The following is a 15,066-nucleotide window of genomic DNA, read 5'->3' on the forward strand; positions in this document are numbered from 1 at the left end:
TTAGGGGAATGCTGGGTTTCCGCAACTTAGCACAGAGTCTTTTTTATAGACTGCGCCTAAAACAAACCTTAAAGGGGTTGTCCAAGATTTTGATATTGATGGCCTATCCTCCTAGATCATCAATATCAGATCCGACAACCCTGACAATCTACTGTTTAGTTGTAGCTCTGCAGCTGAAAATCAGTTTTCAAATCAAATTTCATTGAAGTGAATGAAGAGCTGTTGTTACAAGCTCCATTCACTAGCTGCAGAGCTACAACTAAACAGTTGATTGTCAGGGTTGTCGGATCTGATATTGATGATCTAGGAGGATAGGCCATCAATATCAAAATCTCGTCCTGCAGTCCTTCCTCCCGCCCATGTGCGGTCCGGCACTCAGCAGCGCAGTTACTGACAGCTGCATCCACCAGCATCGGTGATAACGCTGATGCCGGTGGATTACCCCTGATATGCTGTGGTAAACGCTGACCGTGGCATATGGGAGGTTTGCTCTGCCTCTTCTTAGCCATTGGGTCCCTGTGCTGCGGTGGCGGGGACCCGATGGTTGCCATGGCAGCCCCAAGCCATTCCAAGTCCTTGGGGCCCGGCATGCACGGGGCGGAGCTCCGGCGCCGTACGGCAGTTCGCGGTAAGAGGCCGCCGGACTAAAAAGTCGGACATGCAGGACTTTTAGTCCGGCGGCCTTTTCGCCGTGCACTGCCGTGCTGCGCCGGAGCTCCGCCCCCGTCCCCATTATAGTCAGTGTAAACAGCCTGTCGGATCCGTCCTGCCACAAGTGTGAAAGTAGCCTTAGGTATCACCGCGTGCGTAACAACCTGCTCTCAAACCGTCATCTCATACCCCAAAATATGAGCCCCTACATAAGACAGTCGTCCAAAAAATAAAAAAAACTATGGCTTTCAGAATATGGAGACACTAAAAAATATATTTTTCCCCAAAAAATGTAAAACTGAAACAAACAACCAAAAAATATTTTGATATTGGTATTTTGGTATTGTCACGTCAATAACAACCTGCTCTATAAAAATTCCACATGATCTAACCTTTCAGATGAACTTTGTAGACAACAAAAAAAATAAAAAATGGTGCCAAAACAGCTATTTTTTGTTACCTTGCCTCACAAAAAGTGTAATATAGAGCAATCAAAAATCATATGTACCCTAAAATGGTACCAACAAAACTGCCACCTTATCCAAAATGGGGTCTTTTTTGGACTTTCTACTCTAGGGGTGCATCAAATGTGACAGGGCAACTTTAAATTATCCCAGTGAAATCTGCCTTCCAAAAACCAAATAGCATTCCTTTCCTTCTGCGCCCTGTCGTGTGCCCGTACAGCAGTTTACGACCACATGTGGGGTGTTTCTGTAAACTACAGAATCAGGGTAATAAATATTGAGTTTTGTTTGACTGTTAACCCTTGCTTGGAAAAAATGGATTAAAATGGAAAATCTGCCAAAAAAGTGACATTTTTAAATTTCATCTCCATTTTCCAATTCTTGTGGAACACCTAAAGGGTAAACAAAGTTTGTAAAAACATTAAGGGGTGTAGTTTCTAAAATGGGTCCATTTATGGGTGGTTTCTATTATGTAAGCCTCACAAAGTGACTTCAGACCTGAACTGGTCCTTAAAAATTGGGTTTTGGACATTTTCTGAAACATTTCAAGATTTGCTTCTAAACTTCTAAGCCTTCTAACGTCCCAAAAAAGAAAATGTAATTCACAAAATGATCCAAACATGAAGTAGACATATAGGAAATGTAAAGTAATAACTATTTTTGGAGATATCACTATCTGTTATAAAAGCAGAGAAATAGAAATGTTGAAAATTGCTAATTTTTCCAAATTTTGGGTAATTATTTTTAAATAAATAAAAATGAAATATTTTGACTCAAATTTACCACTGTCATGAAGTGCAATATGTGATGAGAAAACAATCTCAGAATGGCTTGGATAAGTAAAAGCGTTTTAACGTTATTACCACATAAAGTGACACATGTCAGATTTGCAAAAAAATGGCCTGGTCCTTAAGGGGTTAAATAAAATAAAAATAAAATTAAAGGGGTTTTCCAGGAGTACAATATGAAGGACCTATCCTCTGGAGTCGGTGAGGGCTTCCTCACAGCATATCAAGCACAGCTCTGTACATTGCAGAGTGGTTGTGTTTGGTCATTTGACATGGGACCGAGCTGCCCATAGGCCACGTGATTGATAAACATGACGTCACTGGCCTTGGAAGAGGTCGCCATGTTCACCAGAGCGCCGCGGCCTCTTTAAACAACTGATTAGTGGGGGTGTCTCACCGATCAGATATTAATGACCTATCCAGAGTATAGGTCTAGTATTGTATTCCTGGAAAATCCCTTTAAGGGCTCAAGCACATGAACATGTGAGACCCATGCCATGCCGTGTGCGGCACTGGCCACAGTTTGCGCATGTGGACCGATTCATTTGAATGGGTCCGCGATCCGCAAGATTCAGTCCACACTGCACGGACCGAAATCCCATGGAAGCACTCCATAGTGTCTCTGCTCCACACCGCTGCGTATCTTGCGGATCAAGTGAATGGGTCCGTATCTGTGATACGCAGAGCACGCGGCCGATTCCTGTATATTGCGGATCCGCTGTTTGTGGGCTGTTCGTGTGCATAAGCCCTAACCCTTTCATGACTGGGCTTGAAAAGGCCTGAATGTTCAGACACTTTTATTGTGATTTAACTCACCACGGTTTAGTGACCCTAACTTTTTTATTTGTTGGACTACCAAAATAATTTTAGATTTTTTTTTTAATGACACCTAGGACTTTTTATTAATGCATTTAAAAAAAATATATATATTTTGTCATTTTTTCCTAACTATAGCTTTATATTTTTTAAATAAACAAACAAAACAAGTTAGCTTTGCCTGAATGTGAACTATGGCGACGGTTTTGGTTGTCATGGCTTTTTTTTTTACATTTTTTTATTATATTGTGTTTACTTAATTTTTATTTATTTTTGGCACATAATATGCCCCTAAGAGGTCACTAAAACACCTCTGTAGGACACTGACGCTTTTCTTTTTTGCACTATTTTCACTGTAACTGGGGCATCCACAGGAAAACAGCCCCCCTCAGGAGCATGCCATTAGAGCTGTTCGGGTCTGCTCTGGCCCCAAGACACCTGGCGGTCCCGTGACTGCCGGGTCCAAGAAGGGCCTGGCCGTTTCCTGTATTCACTGCATACCGTTCACTGAACGCTATGCACCCGGCACAGGAGAAGGCAGAAGCGGTAATAAACTGCTTCTGTCTTCTCCTCGGGGACCCCGCTGTCACTGACCCGCTCTGCCCAGATTGCAGGACCTGAAGTTTTAATCCAAATGCTTGAGGCCTCGTCCACATTTCCGTATCATTTTCAAGTCTGTGAAAAAGGCGTCCTTGTTTCATCCATGAAGATGTCCATGAAGGATCCGTGTTTGGTCTGCGTGTCTGTTTTTAGTTTCCGTGTGTCATCCGTAATCGACGGACGTTGTTCAGCTGAAGGGCTCATGCACACGACTGTTGTTTTGCAGTCCGCAAATTGCAGATCTGCAAAACACAGATGTCGGCCGTGTGCATTTTGCAGAATAGAACGGCCGGCCCTTAATAGAACAGTAATGCGGACAATAATAGGACATGTTCTATTTTTTTGCAGAACGGACATACGGAAACAGAATGTACACGGAGTAACTTCCATTTTTTTTTTTTTCTGGACCCATTGAAATGAATGGTTCCGCATACGATCCAGAAAAAAAAGAACGGAACGGACACGGAATGAAAATACATTTGTGTGCAAGACCCCCTACAGTGCTAGGGCTAAAGACTGGCTGGCACGTGTATATATATATATGTGCTAACTGTACGAGGCATAGGCAGTATATACTGTATGTATATATATATACACACAGATGGTGGTTGTGAAGGAGTTAAACTTGCACTGTCTCCTCCTTCTTCTCTCCATTTTAATATATAAATATGACCTTTCAGCTCCTCGCCTGTACAGTAAAGCCTCACATTCTCAAGAAAATAACAGTTCTAGACCACCTCTTCTCAAAACTCAGCGTTGTGCCGTTTCAGCGTTATTCCTCTTAGACATGCGGGAATAACCACGGGGTTCTTACATTCCTTACAGGTCTGATACCGGCAGTGCTGATTGGACAATGTCAGACTTTGTAGGGAAACCCCCCAAAACGGTAATACCCAATTGTGACTTTATTCATATATTTCTAGGAGAGATAACAGAGGAACAACACAGAGCTCTAAGAAAATGTGGAATTGTTATATCATGCTAGACTAGCAGAAGGACCGGCTTCACACGGGTATATTTCATCCATTTAATTTAATGTTTGTGTGTGTCGTTAAAAGATATTGACAGTATCCCCCATAACAGTGACCTCTACAGCACCCCGCCCCTTTAACAGTGACCTCCACAGTTCCCCACCCCTTAACACTGACCCCCCACAGTGCCCCGCCACTTTAAAATGGGACCTCCAAAGCAGCCCATCCCCTTAACTTTGACCTTCACAGCACCCCACTCTCTTAACAATAAACTCCTCAGGGGCCCTCCCCATTAACAGTGAGCTCCTCAGGGGCCCGCTGCCTTAACAGTGACCTCACAGTACCCTGCTGACTTAACCTCCACAGCTGTTGCCCCTTTAATAGTGGCCCCTACCCCCTTAACAGTGACCTCCACAGTGTCCGCCTCTTTAATAGTGACTTCCACAGTGCCCGCCCCTTTAACAGTGACCTCCACAGCACCCTGCTCCTTTAATGCTAAGGCTACACGATGACTTGTCATGCGACATTTTGTCTCCACAATTTTTATAATGATAGGCTGTGTAGTCGCACTGTGACATTCTGCGACACGGCAGTTGCAAAAAATCCATCCATAGACTATCATTATGTAGTTGTGCCCTATGTGTCATGTAGCCCTAGCCTAAAGCTGACTTAAAGCATTGAAGAAAAATAGCTGGGTTGTTATGGAAACCTGGAGTAAAACTGTGTGTATGTGGAGACTAAGGACCTACAAGCCTCTATTGGCTGATAAGGGACATGTGACAGTGTGTATAGCAGTTTGAATATGAAGAGAAAGACTTGCAGGTTTGTATTTGCTAATGCAGGTCATTTTTTGGGAATATCTCAGGAACGGTACGTCCAAGAGAGCTGAGACCCGGTCTAAAACCTTCCCGGACACCTGATGTACCTGTGTTCCAAATTTGGTGAAGATCGGTCCAGTCGTTTGTTCGCGCATAAAGAACAGACAGACGTCGGGACAGACAGAAACTCATTGTGTACCGGCGACATGTTACCTCCACAGTATTCTTTCCCAGATAGTAAGTTATATTTGTATCAAGTTTAAGGCTACTTTCACACTCGCGTTTTGGGCGGATCCGTCATGGATCTGCAAAAACGGATCCGTTACAACCGCATGCATCCGTCATGGACGGATCCGTTTGTATTATCTGTAACATAGCCAAGACGGATCCGTCATGAACTCCATTGAAAGTCAATGGGGGACGGATCAGTTTTCTATTGTGCCAGAGAAAACGGATCCGTCCCCATTCACTTACATTGTGTGCCAGGAGGGATCCGTTTGGCTCAGTTTCGTCAAGCGGACAGCAAGCAGCGTTTTGGTGTCCGCCTCCAGAGCGAAATGGAGACTGATCGGAGGCAAACTGATGCATTCTGAACGGATCCTTTTCCATTCAGAATGCATGAGGGCAAAACTGATCCGTTTTGGCCCTTTCTGAGAGCCCTGAATGGTTCTCTCAAACGGAAACCAAAACGCGAGTGTGAAAGTAGCCTTTAGTAGAAATTGATCGATGAGTTTTTGATCCCCCCCATAACAGTGTCAGTCATCCACAGATCCCCAGTAATAGTGCCATCCACAGACCACCATTAGTTCCAAACCCACAAAACACACAGCACACCTTTTTGGTTAAAAATATTTTTTTTCTTATTTTCCTCCCCAAAAACCCAGGTGCGTCTTATGGGCCGGTGCGTCTTATAGGGCGAAAAATACGGTACATTCACACTACAGAGCAGTTTATGCAGATTTTCATGCAGTTTTTGATTTGTTTTCACATTAAAATCAGCATTTTGATGCAGCCCCAGATCTCACCATTTCTGATGCTTTTAAAAACTGCACAAAGTTAAAACGCTGCAAATTTCAAAATCCAAAGCCGCATGAAAAATGTCTGCACCTCGTACATGAGACTATACAAATCTCATCTACTTAGGCCCGTTTCACACTTGCATCGTTGTTTTTCGGTATTGAGATCCGTTATACGATCTCAATACCGAAAAAAAAAAAAAAATTCTGTTTAGTCCTCACGCATTCTGAATGGAAAGAGATCCGTTCCGTCAGCATTCCGTTTTGTGACTGCTCTGCGAGCTGCGGTTTTGTGTCTGGTCATCAAAACTGATCCGTCACTTATTGACTTTCAATGTATTTAGTGATGGATCCATTTTTTCCTCGTTTTCGTTTCACACAACCGCACCCTAACGGAACGGATGCATCCTGACGCGCAAAATCAAAACGGATCCGTTTAATTCCGGTATTGAGATCCTCTACCGGAGCATGAGCCCTTACCCTGCGGATTTTCTCAACACGCACTGTGTGCATATCCCCCATAAGGGGGTTGTCCGCCTTTTGGGAAGGTCCCCCCTTTCCTGGTCAGACCTGCAATGAGAAGCATACTTACCTGCTTCCCACTGCTGGTTCCCGGTTCCATTGCTGCCCGTCCATCGCCTCGTTCAGGTCCCCCACTGTCAACGTCCACTTTGACGCCGCTGCATCCATGAACTGCCCCCCCTTACAGCAGGTCAATTGATCACGTGACACAAAGGGGTCAGGTCACCGCTGCAGCAAAGGGGCTGACACCCAGCAGGTAAGTATGCTTCCCTTTGGAAGGGGGATCTGCCTACATGTCCCTTTAATATACATGGTACCCTAGACTTGAATTGTCACTTCTATTTTTTTTTTACATAGTGCCAACCTATTCTGTAGCGCTGTACACAGAGACACCAGTCATTGTGACAACTCTAACCCTACGCTGAAGTCTCAGAAAAACGTCTCTGCCCTTCCTAAATATGGCGCACTTTACGGCTTCCATCATGTGATGGATAAACCCAGCTTCAAGGAGGGCTCACATCAGGCAGAATCCCTCCTCGGGGGGCTGTCAGGTGGGAAGTTGGGCTCTCTCCTTTTCTCGGGCCGTTCTCCTTTAAGACGCTGGCCGCTTTCTTCTCCTTTTCTCTTTCACATTCTCCACCTCTGAACCTCAGTGATTGACAGGAGGAAGGGAGAGGAGGGGGAGGGGAGTGACCCGCGCGTCCACCAATCCGGCGCCGGGGTGGGCGTGGTCAGGCCCCCGCCGCAGCCAGTGAGCGCGCAGTCGGGGCGGGAGCTGGGTCTCCATTCTGTGCCGTGTGTCAGCTCCGGAGGAGAGAGGGCTAGACGCGGGAGGGAGGGAGGAGAAGAAGCCGAGAGTCGGAGCCCCGAACAAAAGCAGGACACCGAGCAGTGTGGAAGTTCCGTGCCCCGGTGCAGAGCCCAGCCTCCGGGAGAGCTGCCGGGGTGAGAGCCCCTCCGCCTGGATCCTATTCTCCGCGCTCTGCTGGACTTGTCCGGATCTGGACGGATTCCTGCGCCCTGGGATTTACAGGAGGGAGCCACAACAAAGGCAGGAGGGAGCAGAACAATAAGAGTTCCGTGTGTGCTGCAGGGTGCACCGAGGGTGCTGCAGAGCAGGGCTCGCTCCTGGAGATGGATGATCAGCCCAGGCTAATGCATAGCCACCCCGGGGTGGGGATGCCAGGTCACCCCAGCCTGTCCCAACACATGCAGGATGGCACTGGGGCTACAGAGGGGGAGGGGGGCAGGAAGCAGGACATCGGGGATATACTACAGCAAATAATGACCATCACTGACCAGAGTCTGGATGAAGCACAGGCCAGGTGAGCACCCATGTCACATACATGTTCCTCCTATGTTCTTCCCATGCCGCTCTATTTACCTTTCCCCCTCCCCAAACATCTGGGGCTCAGGGAGGAAATGTCCAAACTCCAACCCTAAAATTAGTTCCTAGTCTAAGCCCTTTTTTTTTTTTTTTTTTTTTCTCCTGACCTGGCCCACAGAAACTTTTCTAGGGTCTTGTTCTTGAGCGTCACACACACCACATTTTGGGACACGTTCAACTAACCAGAAAATGCCTGGCCCAGTGAGACGTCCCCAAAAATTCCCTTTTTTCTTTTTTTTTTTGTAATCCTGAAAACTGCACGTATATGGTTAATGTTCTCCAGAACGTGTGGTGGCTTGGACCAGAAGTATGATCCTGGCTCCCAGAGCTGACGGTCTACTGCTGAGCTGGACCATGCCACCTAAGGGGGGTGGGGGGCACATACTTCCTTAATGACCTGAGCGTAAAGACTTCCATATGTCATTGGCATGACGCTTGGATCTTGTGTGGTTACCTGATAGAAACTTGAGCCAAAAGTGATGAGTTTAGGAGGAATTGCCCGAATCCTGTCTAACGTGACCCTGGTGCAGCTGGCATGTAGGATAGAGATGGCACCATAAAGTTTTAGTGCCCCAGTGGAAGTGCCAGAGAGGTCAAGTTTGCCGCTGGGCCTGTTTACGTCTCGTCGGAGTTGGGTAATGTGTTTGTGAAGTGCACTGAGCGAGCAGATCCGGTGTAATGTGCCAGAGTAGAGGGTCTGCACAGCTGGCACCACAGCTTTATGGTAGTCGGGGGCATTATGGAGGCAGACAACCACCCTTAGGTTTTTATGGTGGGTGACAAATGTCACGGAGCATTTTATATATCGCGCCATGAAGTAAAGTGGGCACCAGGGTAAAGGCTAAACCTCAGTGTGCCCGCCATCTTTTGATTGGCATAACGGAAAAAATAATATTTGCTTTTGCCAGGGATGGTGAAAACGGCACAATCCGTAAACGTAGGGTATGTAGGTAGTTTTTCTGGAGTAATTTACAGCTGAGCTCCTACGCCCTGTCACCCACGTCTAGGGGTTGGCATGTGGTTGGAAGTGGCCTAAGGGGGCACATTGCACAAAATCTGCACCAAAACCACGTAAATCTGCGCTGTGTATCGCCGTTTTAGTTTTGGATTTTAACAATGCCATTTTAGTCTTTAGGGAAAAGACAGTTTTCCGTTCTGTGCGTTTTAAAATCCGCACGTCCAGTAAATTTTCGCACGGAAAATATACGCCAAATGTACGTGAGAAGTCATATCTTATTAACGTTTCTGCGTTGTTTTTTTTTCTGCACAAAAAATCCGTATGTACAATCTGCAAGATGTGCAGGTAGCCTGATATGACGTGACTCTGGTATCGGTCATTATAAGGTATGGCTGAGAGCTGTAGTCCGCCGGGGGGGGGGGGTTGTACTTTATAAAGAAATGAATTGTGTTTATTATAGGGGGTTCCGGAGGTGTTCTGCTAGGGGTCCTGTATCTCACCCCCCAAATATTTCTGATATTCTGTCGCCTCGGCCTCGGCGGTCATTGGTGAATTCAAGACCATTCTGATTCCTGCCTTCCCAGTGCTAGGCCTCGCTCAGGCCCTGGCATTCATGGCCCAGCAGTGTGCCCTATTTACTGCCCCATGGAAAGGGATGAAATCTTCCATCTGGGCAGCCACCATCCGACCTGCAGAAAACCTTGGTCCAGTTCGAGGTGTCGAATGTTGGGGAAGGAAATGGCCTTTCCTATTACTTAGAGGAGATGGTAAATATTATGACTTCAGGTCTGATACATTGTATCTCTAGGAGGCGGCTACACAGTAACCAGTCCAAGAAGAATGTCTTATATCTAATGATCTATGTACGACGTTTACCTCTACCGAAGTTTTTAATAGAAATATGGTAACTTTGAAGAAAAAAAAAATGATATATATATTTTTTTTAACAGCTGCTTTTCACAGGGAGATGGCAACAGGCAAAGCTTATGCTGCGGCCTACGCTGCCAGGACGTAGCAGGCGAGCGGCTGCTTTTTCATTTTTCATCCCTGTGACGGCCGGTGGTGGACTAGGTTGTCAGGCTTCCTGCTGGGTCGTTATCTGTCAGGTCTGAGCCCAGGTCGGAATGACTCTAACCTCAGAGCTCCGGTGAGCGGCCATTACATTAGATACAATGCAGATTTTACTGCCGGGTTTTTCTTTTCTTTTTTTTTCTCCTGTGGCGATGTCGCTGGAAGTGGACACATGGGCTGATCAGTATTCTGTTATGTGCCTATAGGGGTGACGGAGTATTATTCCCATCATGTATTCTATATAGTAACATAGGGGGTTTATAGACTCGACTTTGCAGCCGTCATTCTGCTACCAAATATTGTGGTATTTTAATATCATTTCTGTAGATGAATAACTATAGGCCAATCACTAGATGGTCCGGTAACAGAAAATATAGCGTGAAGTCGCTATCGAAGAATCGTGTAGGATAGATGGATATATATATATATTACACATACTCTCAGCCGCGGGGTCTTTGTGTATATGTGGGGTTTAGTACAATGTGATAGGTATATATTACATACATATTAGATGCAGTGCATTATTGTGTGGGTCGGAGACTTGGGAATAGACATCTAGTTCTGTGGAGGAATGGGGCACACGTGGAAAAAGTGTCCACGGTGGGAATTGTTGTCATTCAGTTTTTTTAAACTATTTTGGGAATACAATTACATTTTTAAGTATACAAAGTAAATGCAACACTTTAAATAGCTGCGGCCTCCTGTGAGAGCGATAGATGTAGGCAGATACATAGATAGGTGTAGGCAGATAGATACATAGATATCTACATCATATGTACAGTGCTATGGAATGAATGGGGCTTAAATAATATAGATAAATATATAGATATATCTATTGTATATTGTGAAACGTTGGAAATGTCCAGAGAAAATATAGTTTTTATGACGTGACTTCCAGTATAGAAGACGAACTCTTTTAGTAGAGGCCGTTCTACCAGATTGCAAGCTTCAGGGCCGACTGATGTGTATACACTACCAATGTTGAATGATGCTTGCGGTGAGCTGGATCTGGAGTGTGCATCTTGTGGTTTTCAGGAAGTGTGCCCCCTTAAGATGCAAATAAAACCCCCAGGGCCTTCACTGCACACAGGACTATAGGCCCCTATGTCTGTCATCTACACTCTGTAGCTCTGATTCCATATGCATCATAAATCCTGTTTGGTGACATAGCCGCTGCCATGTAGTCTCTATAAAACACCATAGGATTGTGCCAGTTTCGCCCGTGTGAAGAGGGCGCGGTGTAAATGACCTTTTCAGGAGCAGATCCTGTTGGATCCTCGGTAGGAAGTGTACACGTGTTTCTTCTGCTGTTCGGAGGACGACGGCTCTGCAGGTTTTGTGCTAATTCTTCCATCGTTCACTGGTTTATGGGGAATGGTGAATGGGGGACATGATGGTTTTACAGCTGAAGCAGATGGGCCAGCCTTCTGAAGCAGTCTGCTATTTCATGTGATGCATTGTATGTGTAAAGGAGAAAGTCTATGGTAAAACCAGTGATGTGAACCCGGGGCAGATAGAGCGGGTGCAACCCTGCTGCCAGGGGGGTGCAACCCTGTCTTCGGAGAAGCAAGCAGTGATGCCTTCCACACGGGAGCTCTATGGGTATAGCCGCACACCATACTAGGCTCACGTTGAAGTTCAGTTAGGCCCCATTCACGTGATCATATTTTTCCACATTAATTTCAATGGGGCCACAAAAAATGCTGACTGAGTCCGTTCCGCAGCCCCACAGAAAAAAAAAATATTTGAATGCGTCGTATTCTTGTCCTTTTTGAAGACTAGAATAGGCATTGTTGCATTGGCTATACAAAAAAAAACAACTGATGCCACACGGGCATCATCTGTATTCTGTGGTTGTGTGAATGCACCCTTTGGCACCTCCATGGCAGTTTCAGGCAAAAAAATGCAACGGTATATAGTCCAGTAGAATCGTGGACACCTGATGGTCTCAGTCTGGCGCTGGTGGTTTCCAGCATATCCCCTACTCCATTACTTATTTTTTTATATACTAGAACGGAAAAGCGCTGCAGATGTGAACCTAGCCTGACAAACTGTCCTATTCATCTGGTTAGGACAGACATCCTCAAACTGCGGCCCTCCAGCTGTTGTAAAACTACAACTCCCACAATACCCTGCTGTAGGCTGATATCTGTAGGCTGATACCTGTAGGCCAGGGATGTCAAACTCATGGCCCTCCAGCTGTTGCAAAACTCCCATCAAGCCTGGGCATACTACAGCTATCAGGGAATGATGGGAGTTGTAGTTTTGCAACATCTGGAGGGCCATGAGTTTGACATCCATGCTGTAGGCTGTTCGGGCGTGCTGGGAGTTGTAGTTTTGCAACAGCTGGAGGGCCGTAGTTTGAGGATGCCTGGGTTAGGACCTGCAGAAATCCATGCTGCAGAACAGCCTCATTCAGAGTTAGGGTCATTACACACATGAACTTGTCGCCTTTTTTTTTTTTTTTTTTTTACTCTAGTGAAGACCCCTTTTGCGCGTTGACTCTAGGTTTGCCGTCCGAATTGCTACTAAAAGCAGTAACTTTATTTTATATAGTGGTCTCCATCAGCGCAGATGGGTACAACAGGGACCTGCAACCTCCGGCGCTCCAGCTGTTCTGAAAATACAACTCCCAGAATCCTCCTTTCACTTCTAGGGTACTTTCACACTAGCGTTTTCCGGTATTGAATTCCGTCATAGGGGCTCAATACCAAAAAAAAAAAAAAAAACTGCTTCAGTTTTGTCCCCATTCTTTTTCAATAGGAACAAAACTGAACAGTATGCCCCAAAATGCATTCTGTTCCGTTAAGTTGCATTCCCATACCAAAGAGCAAACCGCAACATGTTGTATTTTACTTTCCGTTTGGGGGCACGGAGCAAAACAGATTCGTCATGACCCCAATGCAAGACAATGGGGACGGATTTGTTTTCTCTGCCACAATAGAAAATGGATCCGTCCCCCATTGACTTTCAATGGATGTTCATGACGGATCCGTCTTGGCCATGTTAAAGATAATACAACCGGATCCATTCATAACGGATGCAGACGGTTGTATGATCAGTAACGGAAGCGTTTTTGCTGAGTCCTGCCGGATCCACTTAAAAACGCTAGTGTGAAAGTAGCCTTATGGGATTTACAAGAAGAGCCTAGTAAGGGTACTTTCACACTAGCGTTATTCTTTTCCGGTATTGAGTTTCGTCCTCAGGGCTCTATACCGGAAAAAACTGATCAGTTTTATCCTAATGCAATCTGAATGGAGAGCAATCCGTTCAGGGTGCATCAGTTCAGTCCCTCTTACGTTTTTTGGCCGGAGAAAATACTGCAACATGCTGTATATTTCTCTCCGGCCAAAAATCCTGAACACTTGTATTGGTGCCATTAAAATTGCCGCATTGACGGATCCGTTCTTCCAGTCCGCGCGTGCGCAGACCTTTAAAAGTGCAAAAAAAGAAATACCGGATTTGTTTTTTCCAGGTGATACCGGAGAGACTGATCCGGTATTTCAATGCATTTGTCAGACTGATCCGCATCCGGACCCATCTGACAAAATGCCATCTGTTTGCGTCTGGATTGCCGGATCCAGCAGGCAGTTTCGGCGACGGAACTGCCTGCCGGAATCCTCTGCCGCAAGTGTGAAAGTAGCCTTAGAGTGCATGCTGGGAGTTGTAGTTTCACACCAGCTGGAGTTTTGAAGGTTGCTGATCCCTGCTCTAGAGTCTAGCTTTGGTGCGAGTATGACGCCAGGCAGGTGACGCTCGGATCCTTCAGCTTGCAGCGTACGGATTCTGCATACACACTGGTATGGGAAATTGTTTTGTAAAGGCTCTAGCCTTCTGTCCATCTACAGTAGTCAGCTTAAAGGGCTTTTCCAACTGTTAAAGGGGGTCTCTCGCCAGGAAATTCAATCTTGCACCAGGCATGTTGCCTTGTAGGGCTAGCTCAGATAAATGTAATGATGCCTTTTACTTAGCATAGCGATGTTCAAATACTCTTAAAGGGGTTGGCCCAGCTCACACTTGGGGATGGCGAGTCTCACCAATGTCAGATATATGCGGGACTTGCATCTATCTCTAGAATTTGGCCCTCAAAGCGAAAGTGAAGGCACCGCGCATGCGCCACATGCTCTCCGTTCTCTTCAGAATTTTTGGAACTCCTATAAAACTCCCATAGAAGTGAATGGAGAGCGCACTGCGCAAGTGTGGCCACCTCTTCATTCACCTCTGTGGGAGTTCCGAAAAGAGCCTCTCCCAAAGAAGTGAATGGAGGGCGATCATACGTGCGCCATACACCCTTGTTCCTTTTGGCCATGTACTATCTCACAGAGGTATGTGGGATGGGCCAACCCTTTTAATGAGTGGCGTGCTGCTGGGTAGACATGCTCAGTCACTCTACCCGTAGCCAGGTCTCTGCACGGTGGTCCTCTGTTCCCTGCCATAAAGTTAGGCGAGGAGCAGAGTAGAGATGAGCAAATCGATTCGTTCGTAGATTTGATTTGTCTCATCTGGTAGACTTCTGCACCCGAGATGGGACCTTCTCCCTGCCGTTTGAATGACCAGGCCGGCCCTGACAACTTTGCGCCTGCGCCACTGCTCCAAGTAGCGGTGCAAGCACAGAGGCTCTGCTTCCACAAGAAGTGCAGCAACTGTTTATTCGCTGCTAGCCGGAAGTGTTGCTGCTCTGGTAGATGGTAGGGCTGAGCGAGATGATCTGCCCTGTCAATCAAGCAGCAGGGGAGTGTCCTCGGCTTTAGGAAGACCCCATCACAGGTGTAAAGCTGAGAAGACTCCTTCTGCAGAGAAGGGGATTGTGTAGTAGATTGTGCACTCTGATCACAAAGTGGCATCATTTGATCTTGCACAAGGTGGACGCTTTTCCTTGCAGGTAAGTGGGCGCTATTCTTCCCACATTAGAAGAAGTTTTTTTATTGTTCGTGTTTTTTGTGGCCCATTACTTCCTTTATCAATATTGACTTATTGAGAAGGTCATGGTGGTGAATCCGACTC

At 46.1% G+C, this 15,066-nt stretch overlaps 1 protein-coding gene across 8 annotated transcripts in view; it reads left to right on the plus strand.

Annotated features, from left to right (window-relative positions):
• The first annotated feature begins 7,426 nt into the window (after positions 1-7,426).
• PBX1 (PBX homeobox 1) overlaps positions 7,427-15,066 on the plus strand; it is a 131,169-nt gene continuing 123,529 nt past the window's right edge. For all 8 annotated transcript variants that reach the window (XM_044300906.1, XM_044300911.1, XM_044300908.1 and 5 more), the window contains exon 1: positions 7,427-7,971. In XM_044300906.1, the coding sequence (XP_044156841.1) occupies positions 7,781-7,971 (191 nt within the window). In that variant the 5' untranslated portion in view covers positions 7,427-7,780. The remainder of the gene's footprint in view (positions 7,972-15,066) is intronic.

This window comes from Bufo gargarizans, chromosome 7 (genome assembly GCF_014858855.1).
Source record: "Bufo gargarizans isolate SCDJY-AF-19 chromosome 7, ASM1485885v1, whole genome shotgun sequence".
NCBI lineage: Eukaryota > Metazoa > Chordata > Amphibia > Anura > Bufonidae > Bufo > Bufo gargarizans.